At 40.3% G+C, this 21,674-nt stretch overlaps 1 protein-coding gene across 5 annotated transcripts in view; it reads left to right on the forward strand.

The window, feature by feature from the left end:
* The window catches only part of GALNT1 (polypeptide N-acetylgalactosaminyltransferase 1), a 78,547-nt gene extending 57,906 nt beyond the window's left edge, over positions 1-20,641 (forward strand). For 4 of the 5 annotated variants that reach the window (XM_059707101.1, XM_059707099.1, XM_059707100.1 and 1 more), the window contains 7 exons: positions 3,597-3,767; positions 6,020-6,137; positions 7,625-7,805; positions 8,751-8,890; positions 14,345-14,443; positions 14,902-15,036; positions 19,091-20,641. In XM_059707101.1, the coding sequence (XP_059563084.1) occupies positions 3,597-3,767; positions 6,020-6,137; positions 7,625-7,805; positions 8,751-8,890; positions 14,345-14,443; positions 14,902-15,036; positions 19,091-19,237 (991 nt within the window). In that variant the 3' untranslated portion in view covers positions 19,238-20,641. The remainder of the gene's footprint in view (positions 1-3,596; positions 3,768-6,019; positions 6,138-7,624; positions 7,806-8,750; positions 8,891-14,344; positions 14,444-14,901; positions 15,037-19,090) is intronic. The other variant, XM_059707102.1, reaches the window with a different exon arrangement.
* Positions 20,642-21,674: the final 1,033 nt, after the last annotated feature.

A 21,674-nucleotide genomic window follows, 5' to 3' on the forward strand; every position in this document is an offset into this window, starting at 1 on the left:
AGAAGAGATGGACAGTGAAGTCAGGAAGAGTAGGGTAAAACCCTTTGCTTGTCTCTACTCTGTGAAGCCAACACTGGAGCAGGCAGGATATCCCATCTTGGTTTAGGCATGTCAAACTCACTGCTGGCATGTCAAACTCATTAAATGAGGCATGCAACCTGCCGGCCAGGAGTTTGACATACTTGGTCTACATGTTTCCTGGAAATGTAGGACAGGAAGAAGTAGAAGAGGATGGGGAGATACGTGTTACATCCTGAAATGCTGAAAAGCACTATAATCCCATACAATAAATAGGTAATATGCAAATTATCCCTCACGCCCTCACAATATGCCTGCCTATGACTAGGCCAGCAGGGGGGTTAGTGAGGGACTACCAAACGACTGAACAAGCAGGCTGCGTGGGGCGACCAGGCTGGCAGGGGGGAAGGGGGTGTGCAGTTGGGGGCAATTAGGCTGGCGGGGGCGGGGGGATGTTGGGGGCAACCAGGCTAGTAGGGGGGTAGTAAGGGGTGACCAGGCTGGTGGGGGAGGGGGGCTTTAGGAGCAACCAGGCTGGCAGGGAGGGCAGTAAGGGGTGACGGGGGGGCAGTTAGGGGTGACAGGGGTGGCAGTTAGGGGTGACCAGGCTGGCAACGGGGGGACAGTTAGGGGCGACCAGGCAGGCAGGTAAGCAATTAGGAGCCAGCGGTCCAGGATTGTGAGAGAGATGTCCAACTGCCAGTTTAGGCCAAAACCAGCAGTTGGACATCCCCCGAGGGATCACGGATTGGAGAGGGTGCAGGCTGGACTGAGGAAACACCCCCGCCCCCACATGCATTTTGTGCACTGGGCCTCTAGCCTTAGATAACACAGGAGCAGCATTGGGTGCTGTGGGTGCCCATGATTGTCTTCTTTCTTAATGCACATTTGTTAAAGAATGTCTATTATTGGGCTCTGACTTGGTTCTGTGTATCAGGAGAGCACCTGACTCTTCAGTTTACTAGACCTCTATTAGTTGAATTTCTGCTTGTCCTCGCAGTTTGAGCTAGAGCCTGTCTGTGTCAACTTAACATTGAGGTTTAGATTTTAGCAGGCTAAACTTTTACTGGTCACGTGGAGCGTAGGGCATGTCACAGCCATTACATCTATTCTGTTTGTTAGCAATTGCTGGACCTCAATCTCTACCCATTCAAAGATGAACAGGAAGTACCTACATTGGCCATGAGGAGATACAACAGCTTTAGGAAGTAATAGGTGACTGACTTAGGAAATACTTGCTTGCATAAAGACAACACATAGCCTTGATGAAGCAGGAGACGGGATCCATGGAGAGAAGCACTGTGAAGTGACAACCGAAATAAGAAAGGGGATTGGCTGAAATCATCACAGCAGCTTCCAGTTCAGGCTGTGTGGTAGATTAGGATCCCAAGAAAGTTTCCCAGCTGGAAAGCTAAATGCTGGGTAAATACAAAAATCAGTTTTAAATGCATCACTGACTTGGCAGCGAAGTAAGAAATTTTGCAGGTCTCAAAGTGAGAACAAGTGAGTAGTTCAGACACAAAAGCCAGCTTTCACTTGTACGGTTTCCGCTGAACTTGGGGACACTGAGCCTCTGCCTTGAAAGACAGGACAGGAGACAAAGCCTGGCCCTGCCTGAGTAGGAAACACCTGTCTAGAGCGAGGACCCTGTCATCTGTACCTCAGCGTAAGTGAGGAGGGGAAATAAATCCCACCACCCCAGAGAAAATGTGCCTGCTTCAACCTTGGCATGGGTGGCAGAGGGGAAACAGATCTCTCCTAAGAATTTATACACAGAATATGGAAAATAGAGAACCAACTCAACTCGTTTTATGGAACTAGTATAACCTTAACAGGAAAACCAGAAAAGATATATGTTGAAAAATATTCAAACCTACTCAGGAATGCTAATACAAAAATATCACAATACCAGCAAACTTGAGTCCAACTTAGAGGGAGACAATTATATATATTATATATGCACATATATATTAATATGTACAATATTTTATATGAACACATACATATATATCATAGCATGATCAATTCATTTAGTTTAATATAAAGCCAATTTATATAGTACACCCCATTAACACATTTCTGAAACTGATTAAAACTCTGGGACCACTTCAGTAGGTACAGAATAAGGGTCCATTTATAATTAAAATTACTTAGCAAACGGTTATAGAATGGAAATTTACTAATCTGAGAAAGGACAACTTAAAAACAACAAAACCTTAGCAAGCAAACATCATGTTAATGGAGAAATGTTGAAAGTGTTTTTTAAAAGATGTGGAACAAGATAAGGATGCCATGAATTAGTACTGTTCCTCAGGATTATTAAGAAGCTGTAGATTTTATAGTGATACAAGAAGTAAGTAAAAGGTGTCAGGGTTGGCAAAGAAAAAATCAGTGTGCTGAGTTGTAGAGGATTTTTTTCTGTTAAGAAAAATAATTTTGCTGCGTAACTAATTGGCTGTGAGGCAATTTTGCCATAAAAAAGATGAAATAACTGGTTGACAGTTTGGAGTATTTTTGTTTGATTTCATTTCTCCATTGACAAATCAATCAACTGTAGTAAAAAAGATAACTGCTTGCCAGTTTTGGTTTGGTTGGTTGGTGTCATTTCCTTATTGACAAAGTTCTTGCAGTAACTCCCATTTTTATATAACTTTTAGCTAGCCCTCACATGTCTGTACAGTGACAAGTAGACATGGTGGTCTTAAAATAGTTAGCATTTCACCTGGGGCTAGGGCCAAGTGTGGGCTAGAAGGGGTCAATGGCGGAAAGGGGACATCTTTAATACTTTCAACAATAAAGATTAAAAAAATAGTTAACATTTCTTTCAGATGACAGTGATTTGCCCCAAGAGTTGGTTTCTTATTTTCAAGCACAGCAGTAATTCAGGGCATCCTTATACAAAGCTAGAGCATCTGAGAATGTTCTGTTCATACCAATCCAGTGCACACTGCAGCAGGAGAGAGGCCGAGGGCCCTCTTGGAGGTCGCAGGGTTGAACCCACATTTCCCCTGAGTCAAATCCACAACATAAACCCAGTTATTTGCACAGTATTGCCATGAAACTACACACATTTTAAACAAAATGTTTTAATTTTTGTATCCACACTTTCATGTTTGTCTTATGTTTTAACATCTCTTTCTTGTGATTTTATTTTTATGGCCAATTCGTTATACATTGAAAATGCCTGAGGCAACGTTTTTAGCAGTGCTCACAGCAAAAATACTAAATGGTGGTGGTTTGGTGGCAAATAATGTAAAAGTATGAATGAAAAAGGGATAGACGGTTATCACAACATTATAAATAAATAGTTATGATGTTACATTGGTAGGATATATATAGCAGGTATCCCCTTTTCTTCCCCATTGACCTCCTCCATCCTGCTCTCACCTCCTCCCCAGGCCTTCACTGCACTATTGTCTGTGTCCATATATGCATGTAAGTTCTTTGGTTAACCTCCCCCCCCCACCCCCTTCCCTCTGAAATGTTCTTATTTTAAAAACAGTTAGTGTACTATTGTTATAGTAGGCCTCAAAAAGGGAAGCTTTGGAAGATTTTTAAATTTGCCTTTCTGATTTCAGGAAAACAGTGGTGTGTCCCATCATCGACGTGATCAGTGATGATACTTTTGAGTACATGGCAGGTTCTGATATGACCTATGGGGGATTCAATTGGAAGCTCAATTTTCGCTGGTACCCTGTTCCCCAAAGAGAAATGGACAGAAGGAAAGGTGACCGGACTCTTCCTGTCAGGTAATTAATTTGTCAAACATTTTCCCTAGAGTGTTATTGGCAGGGGAGTGTGAAGCTTTGGGAATTATAAGGATTATAAGTGTATTTTCAGAGACATGAAACATATGGGTACCTTATATGTATTTAAGAGCCATCTTTCACATATATTATTACTTTAAAGAGGTATTTTCCCCTTGATCAATTAATAAAATTAGAATTTTTTGCTTATACAAATCTAGTGCACACAAAAAATGGTGACATACATATATTCTCTCTTTCCTATATGAACATTTTGCAAATCTATAAGTCAGAATTTATGCTTTAATTGAGTTGTTAAGGATAATAATATTGATCTTAAATCAAACTACCCCTTAATTATACGTGTTAATATGTGAAAATATTACTTAAAACTGGGTTCTTGTACCAAAATAATAAGATTTTAAATTCAGACTAGCACCATCTGGATGATATTTACTGACTGGTAAAGTTTAGAAAGCTTGTTTTAAATATAAAAAGGACTAGAATTGACATATGTGTAAAAATGAATTTTCATTAGTGCACTTCTGAATTTTCTTTTGTTCTACATTTGGTCATATATAGACTTTTTTTTTCCAGAAAGGGATAATAACCGTCCTGCTATTCACACTCTTTAACCTGAGAGCCTGAGCTTTCTGAGCCTTCCTAGGATTGATCCCAGCTGCATCCACATGCTGTTGCCGTAGTCATCGAGAGTGCCATCACAAGCAGGCTTTTAGGTTTCCCCATCCTGGGCTTCTCAGATCTGCCTCCCCTTGAATTCAAGCCCTGTCCTGGCAGAGTACACAAGAGGTGTCAATGATTCTGACCTCCTTCCCCTGGCCTGCTGGAGTTCTTTCCTAGTAAAGGAATTTTCCACTCCTACACTGACGAGTCAAATCACCATCTAAGCCAAGGGTTCCTAAACACTTGGTAAATGATGGACTTCTCTGCAAAATCTAATGAATGCTATGTCTCCTCTAAGGAGGGGAGTGCACATATACAAACCGAAGATACAGTATATAATTCTAGGAAACTTACAGATGCCCCAAACCCAGGTCAAGAAACCCCTGAACTAAATACTCACTCTGGGTGCTGGCCTATTCCCTTTGACTCCTACCATACTAGACTTTCTTTTTCTCTTCTAAAATCAAACCAAGTCCTATATTTTTGTGTGTGTGTGGAAACAACTATTCCTACTGGAAAAACAAATATGCCAACCTCACTAGGGCATGGATTGAGTACATTTTGGAGTTACAGAGGCGGCCCAATTCATCCTGAAATTTGACCTCCATGGTGTCTTTCTCCCTAAAACTTCATAGTTTTCTTCTAGTCAGAGCCTAGTTTTTCTTTACACTCATTCTTCAAGGAAATCAAATGTTTGGTAGTCATTTAGTTAAACCTCCTTCTTATCATGTCTCTGCTTAATTCCATATTCCCACCTGTTCTGCATATGGGGGCCGTGTTTTGCGGAACAAAGCTCCTCTCTTGCCAAGGATATACCATACTTGGTGGTCAGGATGATGATCCTTGAAGGATGTATAGATTTTATTCTGTACTTCATCTTCTTTCCTTAATGGTTCCAGTCAGGTATAGGGAAAGGGTCCCGTGTATTTCAGCCTGTTTAGTCTTATGTCTTTGCAGTATTTGCCTTCCTTTAGAACAGCAGTTCTCAACCTGGGGGTCGAACGACCCTTTCACAGGGGTCGCCTAAGACGATCGGAAAACACATATATGTGTTTTTGTGATTAATCACTATGCTTTAATTATGTTCAATTTGTAACAATGAAATTGGGGGTCACCACAACATGAGGAACTGTGTAAGAGTCGTGGCATTAGGAAAGTTGAGAACCACTGCTTTAGAACCTGGTATGTTAGAGTTGCTCACACGAGTCTAGTGGGTTGCCATAGCCGCTTTTAGAGTTGCTAGGAACTGTGGTGTAGGTGCACTTTCAAGTGGAGAGAATTTTGAAAAATAGCTTCAGTTTAAGGAGTTTCCAGGTGGATGCTGAGGATGAGCCTGTGGGAGTGGAGAGGAGGACTGTGACGGCCTGACCAGGGTGCAGGTCATGTCTGAAAACCAAATAGCACAGCAAGAAACAGAGCAAGCCCCTGGAGGCTGCTATGAAAATCCCCAAGAGTGTGAGAATAAGCATTTATTCTGTCATTATAAGCAGTTATAAAACAACTTTTTAAAACAAAAACTGATTGTCAATTTAAATTGTAATTAACAGTATAGTATTATGATTGAATTTCAGAACACCTACCATGGCCGGAGGACTGTTTTCAATAGACAGAGATTACTTTCAGGAGATTGGAACATATGATGCTGGAATGGATATCTGGGGAGGAGAAAACCTAGAAATTTCCTTTAGGGTAAGTTCCCTTTGAAAAAGTCATCTACTTAACCTTAAGTATGGATATGGTTTAATTATTCATGTTATTGCTAAATAAAAAAATTAATCTTGTATGAGTTCAACCAGACTTCATAAAAAAGTTGGCTATACTATTAAGCGTTCATTGTAAACTATTTTAAGCAAGTAATTCAGTTATTTTAATAGTCTACCTATAAAACTTATACAAGATTCCCTATTTGTTTATAATTTCTGTTACTGAAGTAATTCAAGCTAGCTCTAAAAATAGTCAACATGTTATTCAAATGACATTGTGTATTTCTGCAAATAACCTAGTTTTAGACACACAGCTTACGGTGGAAACCACACCAACTGCACTGTAATCTGAACCCGCTCGCTCCTTAGTGGCCATCTGCCGCTTATATAAGGGGAGGCTCGGACTCCGATCCTCTTGGAGATCCTAGTCAGCTCTCACTTTATGATCCTGGGAAAAAGTGAAAGTACACACACTGAATATTTAAATTGTAAGCAGTTGGTAGATTTTTAATTTATGGAAACTTTTTTGAAAGGAGCAAAAGGATAATTTCATTAACCCTTTGAGTGCCAACCAATATCCTAGGAACTATGCTAAAATTGCCAAGGCGTTTTTGCTGATTTTACAGCAGTTTAGGAAAAAAATTGTGAATCGCAAGTAAATGAAGTTACATATTCATTATCTTCCACAAAACGGTCATCTTCACAGCAAGAATTGACATATTTAGCAATATCATCATCACTAATAAAAGCAGACTTAGAACTGGACACTGCAGAAGGAGTGCGATAGCGCTCCCAGCACTTTTGGCGAAAGACAGGAGGAGCGCAATCGCGCTCCCTGGCACTCAAGGGGTTAAATAAGCATGGGAAACCATACTTGATCTGTCTTTTAGCCCCTTTTTGTTTTTGCTTACAAGGACAACAGAGTGTGTTGTCACGGTCTCCCTGGATAACTCATGAGATTCCTGGGCTGTGTTTAATGTGCAGGCTGTGACACAGGTTTGGAGGAGGAGGAACAGACAGGACTCTGGCTAAATATTCTGTGGTCAAAAGTGTTTTTGACCATGAACCATATTAATAAATACATTATTCATTATACACACATGGCACATAAACATTTAATGAAACAGTATGTCCTTGTTAGCAAGTACTAGTTGCAATTCATCAAATTTGAATTTATGATCCTTTTATGAGTCATGGTCTGCAGTTAGGAAAATACTGCTCTAGAGCTCATTATCGTTTCTGTATTTAGCCTTTAGCCTATCTTTTTTGAATTTAACCTTCACCTTCTGGTTTAATCAGAACCAAAAATTAGAGAAAGATTTGCTCCCGAGGAAGCATGGTTTTAAAAGGATCATGTCACTGGTGCTCTACTATACGCCTGTGAAATTTCAAGCATGAGATTCAGCAGATGCGAACAGATTTCTTTTTCAACAATCACTGTTTAAAACGAGTCTTCTCTGGTGTTGTGTTCAGATTTGGCAATGTGGAGGCACCCTGGAGATCGTTACTTGCTCACATGTTGGACACGTGTTTCGGAAAGCTACACCTTACACGTTTCCGGGAGGCACAGGACAGATTATCAACAAAAATAACAGACGCCTTGCAGAAGTGTGGATGGATGAATTCAAGAATTTCTTCTATATAATTTCTCCAGGTTAGCATTATTTTACATTAGAAATACAAGACTAACTTGCTTGTCCCTGATCTTCCTTCTGAGGAGAGGTAAGAAGAGGTAGAAAAAGCTTTGAGCAGAGGTGAAACACTTACCTACATAAATCATTGTAAGAAATAAATGAAATCACACAGTATAAAAAGCACGTAGCAGCCCTGGCTGGGTGGCTTGGTTGGTTGGAGCATTGTCCCGTACACCAAAAAAGGTTGTGGGTTTGGTCTTTGGTTGGAGTACATACAGGAGGCACCAATCAGTGGTTTCTCTCACATCACTGTTTCTTTCAAAATCAATAAAAGCATATCCTCGAGTGAGGAATAAAGAAAATAGAGTGTTTAGCAGAATGCCTGGTATATTATTAACAATAATAAGTTATCCAGGTCAGTATTGTAGAAATTACTGGTAGTCCAGGTGTTAGGTGTGTTGTTACCTAACTGCGACATTGAACGTTGATGTGAAGTGCTGAGAACTCCAAGCCAGTCCGAGCCCAGTGGTAGCATGCCTCCGGGGACTTTTCTCCAGACGTTTGTCTCACCTTCAGTTGTGTGTGAGTAGCTGTTCGATGAGCTGGGAATCTGCCTGGCAGTGTTACCATTCCCTCCTCGACATTTATTTGGGCAAAATAAATCTTGATTTTTGTTTTTGCCTTAACATAGTAAAGTTTTCTGATCCCATATAACTTACATTTGTATTATTATTAGCAAGTATACCATTCTCACATATATTAGTACATTTTTTCCAAAGAAAAATTAAATTTATTTCCTCATTTTATACTTTGGGAAGTGGATCTATGGTATATCACTTGAATAGTCACACATCACCAAAATGGTGCCACTTTCCCCATCATCTGGCTTAGTTAGATGTAATACATAAATAGAAATATGCTACCGATAGAACATCAATAATTCAATCACTCATTTCTTTTAACAGGTGTTACGAAGGTAGATTATGGAGATATAGCATCAAGACTTGGTCTAAGACACAAACTCCAATGCAAACCTTTCTCTTGGTACCTAGAGAATATTTATCCTGATTCGCAGATTCCACGTCACTATTTCTCTTTGGGAGAGGTAAAAAAAAAAAAAGTGTTCTATGTGGTTATTATATTCTCACATCAAAATCAATAGAGGTTAAACGTCCAACAAGAAGTACCTTCATATTAAAATTACATAATCATAGGTGTGGGGAAATTCTTATTAGTTGACAGTCTACCTCATAACTTGAAACCTTATTGTTTTTTTATTGTATTTCCTTAAAATAAGAATGCTCTACCCCTAGCCTTCCATAGTTGGACTCTTGTTACAACATATTAGTGTCTTCCATAGACTTCTAATTTTAACAAACTGACCCATTTAGTTGAAACCATATATTCCTAAAGCTAATGTCCTAATGTTAATTAGCCTGAATCAAAACTTGAAGAACTTCAAAGTAAATATAATAAATTATAAAGAACTGACAAGGAAACTTGCAAGGCCATTGATAATTAATTGTATTTTTAATACTCATTATTTTTCCTTTGTGAGTTCTAAATCTCATTTTGGGTGGGGCGATGGAAAGAATGTTGGTAGCATGTTTGTTTCTGATGATGCCTTTAGTCATTGCTCTTAGAATTCGGCAACAAGTTTTCTTTAAACCTGAAATAATGTGCTTCTTGATGCTTATAATTAACACAGTTAGTTGTGCTTTGGAGTTTGGCCTTTGTATCTTTATGGGTGCCCATAGTATAGGGTTTGATGTGAGAGAGACATGTGCCCTAATCCACAGTATTCTTAAAGTGTCCCATTCTGCCTCCAGCCCAAACTGTGCTCTGTGGATGGGAAATCCAGGTCCTTTTCTTTAACTGAGAGGTCTGGTCAAATCAAGGAATCTGTGTCAGGAGGGGTCCCATGGAGATTGGTAGGGACAAAGTCCCTGATGGCTTCAAGGGATTGAGGGAGAAAAGGAAGTGGAGATCATGAGTGGACAAGTCTTGGAAGAAATTTTGTTACAGAAAAAAGAGCAGAGTGATGGGTGGTTGCTGGAGGGGAATATGAGGTTAAGGAAGAATTTTTGTTGTTGTTTATTTTTGCTATGATGAAACTGTGCTAATGCAAATGACCCAAAAAAGAAAATGTGAATATGCTCAAATCAAGCCACTGATTGCAGGAGTTATGTGGGAGGGATGGGAGGGATACCTGCAGTGCACAGGGGAGGGAGAGGTGGGGGCAGGGGAGAAGGCAGTTCATCCATTGGAACTGGGAAGAAGGTAGAGGGAATGGGCTAGTGCCGGCCAGTTGTAGATTTGGGGGGAGAAGAAGCTGGTGGTTTGTGGTGGAAGTGTGAGGAAGTTCTAATGACTTGTGTGCTCATATAAGAGGGAAGAGGTGGTATTGGGGATGGGGATTGGGGAAAAGATGTCAATTAGAAACAGGATGTGGGAGCAAATAGATCCCAGAGGGAGCCGATGGTGGTGAGCTAGAGCAGTTTCAACCTGGTTGTGTTTTCTCCCGTGTCGTCCTTAGTAGTTACTGAGGCTGCTTCGGGGCTGAAAGTTCCCTACCTCTGAATGTCGTTGTGCTTTAAGGAATTCACCCTCAAATAAGTGATGTGGAGTGTGTTGCCTCATTAATGAGCATCTGTTCCCTTTGCTGTAGCCTCATTCAGGTCGAGAAAGGCCCGGGGAAGGTGATGTGCCATGGGAAGATTCATAGCAGTTGCTCCTGTCACTTGCCTTTAGAATAAAGAATGAAAAGGTGTTCTTTCCCTTTCAACTGACCCAGTTTTGGACAACACCTGGGCGTTGTTAGCTGAGCCAGAATATAGGTGTATTACAAAGAGCCACTTGTCTAACCCATAGCAGACGATTGCCAAAGCAAACTTGTCTTTTACCTGCCTCTTGCCAGCTGGCTTTCTCTATAAGGAACAGATTTAACCCTCTGTGGCCTGCTTGTTCTTAGCTAAGCAGCTGGCTTACTCTTGTGTACCCTTCATGGCAAGCCACACTACGCAGATGAAAGCTGATTACCGGGCCGGGGCCAGGCGTTCTCAAGCTTGTGATCAGAGCTCTGCCTGCGTGAGCCTCCTTCACGACAGCCTGGAACCTAGCCTTCACGGGTCTTTTGTCAGACTCGGGCCCGGGAGACCTGGAATCACAGGCTTTCAGAGTAGGAAGGGAAATTGGAAAGTGTAAACTTCATCTCTGATTTCACTGAGCCCAACTCTCCTAAGCTCCTGTAGGGCCTGGAACTGAATAAATGTGTTCCATTGTGATATCTAATAGCTGTTAATCCAGGAGATGAATATTCTAAACAACCACCACAAAAAGCAAGGAATTCAGACCCCTAGTGGGTTAGCCAGCCTCTAGACTGACCGTAACTTCTCCAGGCAGTGTCACAATTAGTTGTACATGGTGCCTACAACTGTTTTGGTTTGGCTCATTGGCAGTTCTGGTTCTATGACTGGTATTATTCAGTCATAAAGAAATCCTATAAAAAGGACCATTCGTCTACAAACCTTCCCCTTTGACATAATTTAGATCCCCTAGGACAGGGGTGGGCAAACTTTTTGACTTGAGGGCCACAATGGGTTCTTAAACTGGACTGGAGGGCCGGAACAAAAGCATGGATGGAGTGTTTGTGTGAACTAATATAAATTCAAAGTAATCATCATTACATAAAAGGGTACGGTCTTTTTTTTTTAGTTTCATTCATTTCAAATGGGCCGGATCCGGCCCGCGGGCCGTAGTTTGCCCATGGCTGCCCTAGGATGTCTACTAACTTGGGCCTTCCAAGTGCCTCCACAGAGGGCCCAGGCTGTGGTAGCAGCTTCCTAGCCAGCTTGTGCACCGTTTCTCTCATTGACAAGTAGCCCTCACAAAAGGTGGAAGACTTTTTCCTGTGTGTCAGCATGTAGTCCTGCACAGCCAGTGTTGTAGCCAGTAGCCACATGTGGCTGTTTAAATTAAATTCAAAATCAATGCCTCAGTCACACTAGGCACCTGTGGCTGGTGGCTCCATATTGGGTGGCACAGATATAAAGCATTTCCATCATCATAGAAAGTTCTGTTGGACAAAGGTGGGGACATTAACACAATAGCCAATACAGGAGGCTGTTCATCGATCTTGCCATCATTCCATAAATTTCACCCTTCCCAGGCCCTAAAGTTGAGTTGTTCATATTTGCTTGTCAAACCCAGCGAATTAAAAACTCATAACTGCTGTATATCTTCCATAATCATCTTTACTCTCAAGTGATTTAGAAAATGTACATCCTAAAACAACTTTCTTAGGGATGTATTACATCAAATTCCCAACCATCCTGTCAGTAGTTATTTTCTGCTCCATTAAGGAGAACATCAGGAGAACATTTATATTCAGGAGTATCTACTCCCAATGAGAAGAGCTCCCTTCTTTTTCTATAGCAAATCGGTCTTTTAGTTTGAGGTGACTCAATAATTTAGAATCTCAGTTGGTATTGGAAATCCTAGTAATCTTCAAGTACTGTGTTACCAAAGAAGGGGACTTCTCTTGTTTCTCTTTCCAAGATAGTCATCAAAATATCACTTGAAATGTGAATAAACCAGAAGAAATTCATAGTGTAATAAGACTACTGAGCACTTCTTGTGGATCTATCTGTATGTAAACCAGAGATGGGACAGAGCCCTCTAAGCGCGGGAGAACCCAGAAGCTAGCCCATCTTTTCCTTAGATTACACTTCAAAATCCTAACTTGTCAGGAGGTTCTCACTTTTTTTTTCTAGTTTTTGTCTTTTTTTTTTTTTTTTTTTTTAGAAATCCAACAAAGGCAATATTTGACTAGAACCGTGGTCGGCAAACCACGGCTCGTGAGCCACATGCGGCTCTTTGGCCCCTTGAGTGTGGCTCTTCCACAAAATACCACGTGCAGGCGCACACGTACAGTGCGATTGAAACTTTGTGGCCCATGCGCAGAAGTCGGTATTTTGTGGAAAAGCCACACTCAAGGGGCCAAAGAGCCGCATGTGGCTCGCGAGCCGCAGTTTGCTGACCACTGGACTAGAACATCCTTACATTAACCACTCTTAAATTCTTTCCTATAATTTCTCTTCTTCCTGATAACATGCCTGTACATTTTATGTCAGTCTGTATTTTCCAACTATCAGCATTATACTTGGGAAAATCCTGTCTTATATGAACTGACTTTGAGATGGGAGGAATAGCAGATTGTTACTATTTCTGAGCTAGACTCTGAATAGATACGTGGATGTGCATTGTATTACCTATCCCAGCACAGAGCCAGGTACCTCCCAGGTACTGTTAGGAAATTGATCTCAGAAGGTTTGGGTCATTTGGATTGAAGCCCAGGTCCCACTTATGCCAAAATCCCAGTTCCTATTCCTGACAGCCGTGAATAATAGTTTTTCACACCTATGTCTTTGCATCTTTATAATAATGCATATGGGCTTGTTAGTGCCTTACACAATATTGGAATAATATGTAGACTGTACATTTGTTTATAAAAAATGGCTTATTTGTGGTTTTAACTTTATCCCCACTTCATCTACCACACAAAACTAGTTACATTTTTTTCTGTCTACACGACATGACAGGTGTGGTTTGTCATATACAGTGGGGCCTTGACTTACGAGTTTAAGTCGTTCCGTGACCAAGCTCGAAACTCAAATTACTTGTATGTCAAATCATTAAAGTGAACGAGTGAGACACGTGATGCTGGGCTGCTGATGTGGGGTTCACTGTGACGTTCGCTGCGCCAACTAGCGGTGGGGTATCTGAAGCTGGCTCGTAACCTGAATTTTAGCTCGCAACTCAAAGCAAAAAATCGGCCGAGAGACGCCTCGTGTCTTGAAAAACTCGTTAGTCGGGACACTCGTAAGTCAAGGCCCCACTGTATCTCCCTTTGGCCTACCTGCTAACATCCATAGGAATAGATTGAGGACTTTCAAATGTCTATTCACAATATGCTTTTAAACTGCAGCAATTCAGAGAAACAAACATATCAAGGGGCATTGCTTAAAATACTCTTCCTGATTTTGATAACTGGCTTAAATTCCTTTTATGTAACTGATGGTCATCTAACGAAAGAGTGGTGTTTGCACCACACCATGATTATACTCCCCGTGAAGCCAAGCTCCAAACTCTGATTAGAAAGTATCCCCATTGAGTAGCCTAAGAGCTCATCAGAGTAGTCGTCAAAATTATTGTATCCACGGGAGTTGTTAAATTGCTTTAAATTATTAGGCAAAATAGAGCTTATTGAACTAAATACAAATCCCAGAAGAAAAGCTTGGGGGGGGAAAGAAATAAGAATTTTAAGGATTTCTCTCTGAAACACAAACATGAGTAAGACCTCTCTAGACCCCAAAATTTTAGGTAGACAGTGAATTCCGCTGCTGCTGCTCCTCCACCCCCCCAAACTCATAGCCCTTGTCATGCGTCTGAGGTTGTTTTATAGTAAAGTTTAGATTGATTTTAATGTGTGCGTATCTGTACCTATGCGTCTGGTTAATCTCTTTCCCTTCTGATGTTTGCGTTATTCTCTGTCCCATAGATACGCAATGTAGAAACAAATCAGTGTCTTGATAACATGGCTAGAAAAGAGAATGAAAAAGTTGGAATCTTTAACTGTCACGGTATGGGAGGCAATCAGGTGAGTATTTTAGTAAAGCTTTAAAGGGATAATTTTCAGATTTTTCTGTTCATTTAATCTCATGATGTCATTCAGGAAATACTTTCCTACATTTAAGTAGAAAATAATAAAGACCTTTAGGAAAAGGGAGCCTTCAATCTAATGATTATTTTTAAGTGAAACATTTGTAAAAGGCCCCTTGTGAGAACTGTATTTACGTTGCTGTGCGTGAGGTTTATTTTGCCCTTTTTCGCAAACAGATGACAGTCCTTGACAATACACTCATTGTGTACATAGGAATTTTTTCTTTCCTCTGTGTAAAGTTAGTGGTAGCTTTTTTGAGTCACTTACTCTCTATTACATTAATAAAGTTCAAAATTGTTTTTCTTGAATTATTTGTTTTTTCCCCTCCAGATATTGGGTGTATAAAACACTGGCTGTACTGTGACGGCTTACATGGGGGCATGCTTGTTTTTCAGGTTTTCTCTTACACTGCCAACAAAGAAATTAGGACGGATGACCTTTGCTTGGATGTCTCCAAACTCAACGGCCCAGTCACAATGCTCAAATGCCACCACCTAAAAGGCAACCAACTTTGGGAGTATGATCCCGTGGTAAGTTATATGTACATGAATAAGATAAAATATATTAAATGATATGTGCTGTTGGGTATGTTTATAGACTTTATCGCTAAAAAATGAACTCTTGGGGAATCTGAATATAGGTCAAATTGTTCTTATACTCTAAAGCAGGGGTCCTCAAACTTTTTAAACAGGGGGCCAGTTCACTGTCCCTCAGACCGTTGGAGGGCCGGACTATAGTTTAAAAAAAAAACTATGAACAAATTCCTATGCACACTGCACATATCTTATTTTAAAGTAAAAAAACAAAACGGGAACAAATACAACATTTGTATTTGCATGTGGCCCACGGGCCGTAGTTTGAGGACCCCTGCTCTAAAGATTGACAGGTGGGAAAAACAATATGCATAAAATAAGCATGTTTTAATCTCCCTGAAATTAAACTGGCCTTGCCTCCAGTCCCTGGGTCCTTGTCACCAAGTAGCTCCCATCCCTCTGTATGTCCTCAGGCTCACAGGCTTGCAAGGGGGAATGGAGCGGTAAGTAGGCTCTGTAAATCCTGCATTAAACACTTAGGTAAAGGTAGCCCCAGTTAATGAAACTCTGGCTCACGAGGATAGTTCAGTGACAACGCCCCCTCACCTCCTGTCTGACCAACCTCCCAACTTGTGGTTTTGCTCTACGGTTCTGGAATCAGCATCAAGATGTCTTTTCTCTGGTTCTTCTTTTTCTGTTTACAAGCCCTAGTGTTCTTCTCTCTGTAAGGAAAGACTTGTTCCTGAAGTAAAAGACTTTACTTTCTATGCGCATTGATCAATGGCGAGTGAATGGCCAGCTCGCGCCTCTGCTTCCCAGCCCCGGCTCCTGCCTCCACCTGGCTTCTCAGGGGCTCTGGATGTGGAGCTCCTCGTGGCTGTTGCTGAGCTGATGATGATAGTTTAGAAGCATCTTATCCGCTGACTTTAGATACACTACTGTTTAGTGTCTTCTCTTTACTTTCTTTCTATTTCCTTTTGTGTGCTTGGCTCACTCTGCTTTTTTATTCTTTCCCTTATGGAGATGTCCAAAGTCATGACTTTGCCCATCTTTTCTCCCTATATGTTGCCATATACAAACCGTGGTCCACTTTCATCACTAACCTGCTATTTTCTGAACTTGCCCTGTACTTTCCCACTTTACGTTTAAGATCATACACTTCCCTCTACCTAACAAATCCTACCCATTCTTGAGGGCCCATCTTTGACCATCACTTGCATGAATCCCTACCAGAAATTAGCTCTGTCATAATTTAGTTATAATTGTCTCTGACCCCTCTAATGCTTTGCTTCTTTGTAGTGTTTATTTATTTATTTTTTAAAATATATTTTATTGATTTTTTTACAGAGAGGAAGGGAGAGGGATAGAGAGAGTCAGAAACATCGATGAGAGAGAAACATCGATCAGCTGCCTCCTGCACACTCCCCACTGGGTACGTGCCCGCAACCGAGGTACATGCCCTTGACCTGAATCGAACCTGGGACCCTTGAGTCCAAAGGCCGACGCTCTATCCACTGAGCCAAACCGGTTAGGGCTGTAGTGTTTATTTTTTATCTACCAGTCTTTTCTGGACTATAGATGGTTAGATCCTAGAGGGCAAACACCATGTTTTATAATTCCTGGGTCTCCCTTCACCATGTAAACTATAGTAAAAATAACATTAAATATAGCAATAGCCACGTTAAAATTACCATTGGAAACAGCCTGAATATTCAGTTCCAGGGTTTTTCGTGGTACATGCTACTGCCATTTTGGGTAGTACTGCATACTGCAATGTGCAGTCTCTGACCCCAGACCGTAAATGCCAGTGGCATCCCAGAGTCATCGTGACAACCCAAGTGTTTTAAAAATTAAAAGCCTCCCAATTAATGTTCATTAAAAAAGGACAGCCTGTCAGTTAGGTAACATAAACAGGGGTCGACTTGTCTTAGTAAGCCTGGAGGTAAGTGGCTTCCCATGTGGATTCAGCTGCACCCAGCGTGGACCAGTAACCGGTGTCTGTGTTAGGAGTTCATTTTAATAAACCTAAATAAGTGAAATAATTTTAGAAATTGGGATGAGAGGACCAATTCCCCAACTAAATTTTTTGTTGTGTCCAATTTGTATATTTTTATTAACACTAACAGTTGACACTCAGAGAAGCTTTTCAGGGCCTTCTGGAATGTCTGAGGGTTTTGTCTTACACGTGACCCAAGGCCTGGGCAGCAAGCGGTGTGCACGGGGACCTTCAGCTCTCTGTTCTGCCAGATCGCGTTCCTGGCTGCTGGGGGTGTTCTAGGCTATTGAGTTTTTCCAGCGTGAGTGCCATTTATCAGGAGCTTCCTCTGAGCTAGCACTTTCTGTACATTATCTTAATCTTTCCTCTTAACCGTTTCAAGTATTTTTGTCCCCATTTTATAGATGATGAACCTGGGGCTCAGAGAGGTTTTTGTTCAGGGGCAGTCAAGCACCACATACAACAGACCATGTATTACAATGGAGCTGAAAAATTCCAATTGCGTGACCCGGCATTACAGCACATCTCTCACCTATTTGTGGTGATGCTGGTATAAACCTTCTGCGCTGCCAAGTGGTTTGATACTACAACACAGACAATTACGTACAGTACATAATACTTGATAATGACTGTGTTACTGGTTTATGTATTTAAAAATAACGAAATATAGTAGAGTCTACTCTTTCTACTTACAAACAAAAAAGGTTTGCTGTAAAACAGCATGCCGTGTTTAAACTGGCAGCAGCCTCATACATCCTGTGTTTACGGCATTTTCTTGATTGCATCAGTTTCTCTTGTGCTTGACTTAATCTTGTACTGTTTCTGTAGTGATGTGCTGTACGGGCTTGTAGCGTAGGAGCAATAGGCTGTAACATCTAGGTTTGTGTAAGTCACTCTATGACGTTCACACAGTGATGGAATTGCCTGATGACACATTGCTCAGAACATATCTCCATCATAAAACAGTCTGTGGCAGTAGTTGGTATGTGATAAATCTGGAATTTATTCTAGAAATGTCTGACTGCAAAGCCCTTTCTCTCAACAAGTAAACTATAGAATCTCTGCATAAAAAACCACCACAACCATGCTGACTCTGGTCCAGGTTCTGTAAGAATTAACGTATGTAATACTGAACCTACAGTCAGCGTCGGTAGTAAACTATGACATCTGCACATGTGTACTGCCTTTGGCCAATTTCTACTTTGACCACAATACAGAATAAATGACTGTAAGCTAAAATAGTTGTATTATATTCAATCACTAGGTTGCAATAGGAATTTTTGAGCTCCACTATAATGTTAATTACATTAAAATAGTGCCATAAGTAAAAAGTGAGATAAATTTATATCAGTAAACATTTTCACATTTCCTTTACATGTATAAACCCTTATAGGGTAATGCTCAATACAGATTCCTACACAGTTGCTTTGGCGTCCTTACCCTGACCAGGGCTGCTGAGAATCAGATGCAGTACTGTGAGTCAGTGTGCCTGCTAGCTCTCCTCTGGCCTGTCCTTTTAAAAGTATCCCCAAAACCAGCATGACAGAAGATACATAGCTGTATCTATTGGCCACTTACTAAGAACTGTTTATAAATCTTAGGATTCCTTATGATTTTGAATCTTACAAAGGACCTGCATGGGAGCACAGGATGCATTTGAACAGCCTTATCATAGGGAAATGAAGCAATTTTGAAATAGCTTTTTGAAAATAGGTTAAGGATCCTAAATTAAGAACAGCTAATCCAATCATATTCTTAGGAAACTGAAGCACAAAAAAGTAAAATTTCTCACAGAGCTTATGGGAGAATAGGACTTAGAATGTAGGTCATCTTACTGCAAGTCCAGTAGAATCCACTGTACCCCAGTGCCTTTCTCCCTCCCACAGTTCCTAATGATATCTTTACATAGATGCCTTTCTCCATTATTATTTACATAATGTATATTACAAAAAATCCCTTTTCTACTGAAGAATTCAATAATCACCAGAAATGATGGCTGAGATGTTTTTGTTGTTTTCCACTTTCATGGTAAGACTCTTTTTCTGTGCTTTTCAGAAATTGACCCTGCAGCATGTGAACAGTAACCAGTGCCTGGATAAAGCCACGGAGGAGGACAGCCAGGTGCCCAGCATCAGAGACTGCAGCGGAGGCCGGTCCCAGCAGTGGCTTCTCCGCAACGTCACCCTTCCAGAAATATTCTGAGACCAAATTTACACAAGAAAAAAAATAAGGGTTGACTGGGCTACCTCAGCATACATTTCTGCCACATTCTTACGTAGCAAAAAAGGGACAGTGCTCCCTCCTGCGGGACGTGAGGGTTCTCAGCCAGTAAGACTAGACTCACTCCTCACGCACCGTGAACCAGCCTCCTGCCACGTAGCGAGACTGTGCACACTGATGTTTACAAGGTCAAAGAGGCTTTCGTCAAGAGTCATTGTAAAGACTATTCAGACAGTGAAACAATCAGCGACATGTGCTTCCGGAAAGCTGCGCCTCGGAGGGTCTGCTTGCACAGCAGTGGTTTCCGCTGGACATGCTGTCACAGTGAAGAATTTCCAAGATAGAACTGGTAGCCAGTATATTAATATTGATACAAAAATACATGAGAAGAACTGGAACCAGGTTCAAAATCATGAAAATAACATTTTTACAAAAAAAAAAAACTATATTAAACAGGGTTTAAAGGAAATTAAAACAGAACTATGAGAAGTACAATTTGTTATAGTATAGTATCAAATTTCTATATAGATTTTATACCTCGGTGGGGAAAAACTGATTCCAGTGACATTCATTTTGTTTTCATCTGTGATAGTCATGGATGCTTTTTTATTTCTCCTTGGGGTGCTGAAATTGAGCTGGGGGGAAAGGCTCTTTGAACGTAGTTTTAATTGCTTTCTACAATTTTTAAAATTTGGTTTGTGGGCTGTTGGAATTGTAATTTTTAATTGCCTTCCAAAAATGGAGATTTAAAATAATGTCTGGTCTCACTGAACAGTTAGATATCTCAGTTGCTCTTGGGTCAGCTGGCTTACAGACTTTCTCTCACACACAGATTTCTTAATAGATTTTCAACTTAACTTGATTCAACCGATTATGCTTAATACCCAAGATTCATCTACTGTACTACAGGTTTGTTTTCACAGCAATAAATCTTCAGTTTTTGGTTTATGACTCCACTCAACAAAAGGCCTGCGGAAGTGATTTATTATTTGGGTATTTGGAGATGATGCATTTGATGGTTTTTTGGAAAACAGTTTTCACTCCATATTCAGATGTGCTTCATTGTCAAGTGCATATTTAGATTAGGTTCTTGAATTGTAATGAACTGCTGCTTTTTTTAAAAAATAATAAAATTTTATGGAAAATGTTTAATTGGCATTTTTTAAATGAGTTAGCCAAAGAAGTGCAGTTATTATTCCATATTATTAATCCTGTACTTCTTCCCTAAATTTAATTTAGATTAAATTGGCTTCCTTTTTGTTTTCTAATACTGCAAAATAACCTGAGTATCAATTAAAAGTTGAATATCAATTAAGTTTTAAATCTCATAGAAAATCTCATTGTGACATTTTTCCTGATAAGTAAAGCAATCCATTGGCAAAAGTGCATATGTTTTCCTTTATTTATAAGATTTTATTTAAGTGATACTCTTTTCTTTGATTATCAAAGACTTTCACTGCAGGCACTGCTATTTCTTGTGCCTAAGAATGTTTCTAAAAGTTGCATCATTAGATACTCCCAAGTCCAGTTACAGAAAGTTCTCATTTCAAGTTCATCAATGTCAAGCGCACGTGGATGCTTTAAGGTGAGTCTGTAGTACAGACTGCAAACATTTTGTCCCCAGGAAATTTGCAATTCAGCAGTACTGATGGAATTATTTTTCCTGCTTCATGTAGGCCTAATGCTTGAGTAAACCAGATGTCTAATCAAAAATTATTTTCATGCTCAGAATTTCAGCTTTTGTACTCAAGCATAGCTTGGTTTTCTTCCTTACTGTAAGAAAGCTTAATAACAGTGTGATTTAAGGTTTTGTTTTGTTTTTTGTTTTTTAAGAGGGGGGTATGAGTGATTAATTCATGGGTACTTTTAGAACCTGTTCGATAACCCCATTGCCTTTATTTTTCTAATTAAAGAATTCCTAAATACTTTGAAAATATAAAATATTCCTGAATAGTTGTGCCTTACATTGATGTTATTTGAAGTTAAAATGAGTCCCTGATCATTATATCCATTTGTAGGTTAGGCAATATGCTAATTACTCCGTTATAAATCAAACTGAGAAGAAAAGAATAAATGAAAAAGAAGGCAAAGGATGAAAAGATGGGATTATTATTTGACCAGTGAAGAATTCATAAATGTGACCGGGATAATTTAAATATCACAAATCTATCCACCCTACTCCAATTCCAATCCATTTTAATGTCTTTCTGTTCTTATTTGCATTCTTTTTTTTTAATTAAATCTTTATTGTTCAGATTATTACATTTGTTCCTCTTTTTTCCCCCCATAACTCCCCTCCTCCCAGTTCCCGCCCCACCCTCCGCCCTCACTCCCCACCCACTGTCCTCTTCCATAGGTGGACGATTTTTGTCCAGTCTCTTTCCGCATCTCCCACACCCCTCTCCCCCCCAAGAATAGT

This window comes from Myotis daubentonii, chromosome 8 (assembly GCF_963259705.1).
Source record: "Myotis daubentonii chromosome 8, mMyoDau2.1, whole genome shotgun sequence".
Classification (NCBI taxonomy): Eukaryota; Metazoa; Chordata; class Mammalia; order Chiroptera; family Vespertilionidae; genus Myotis; species Myotis daubentonii.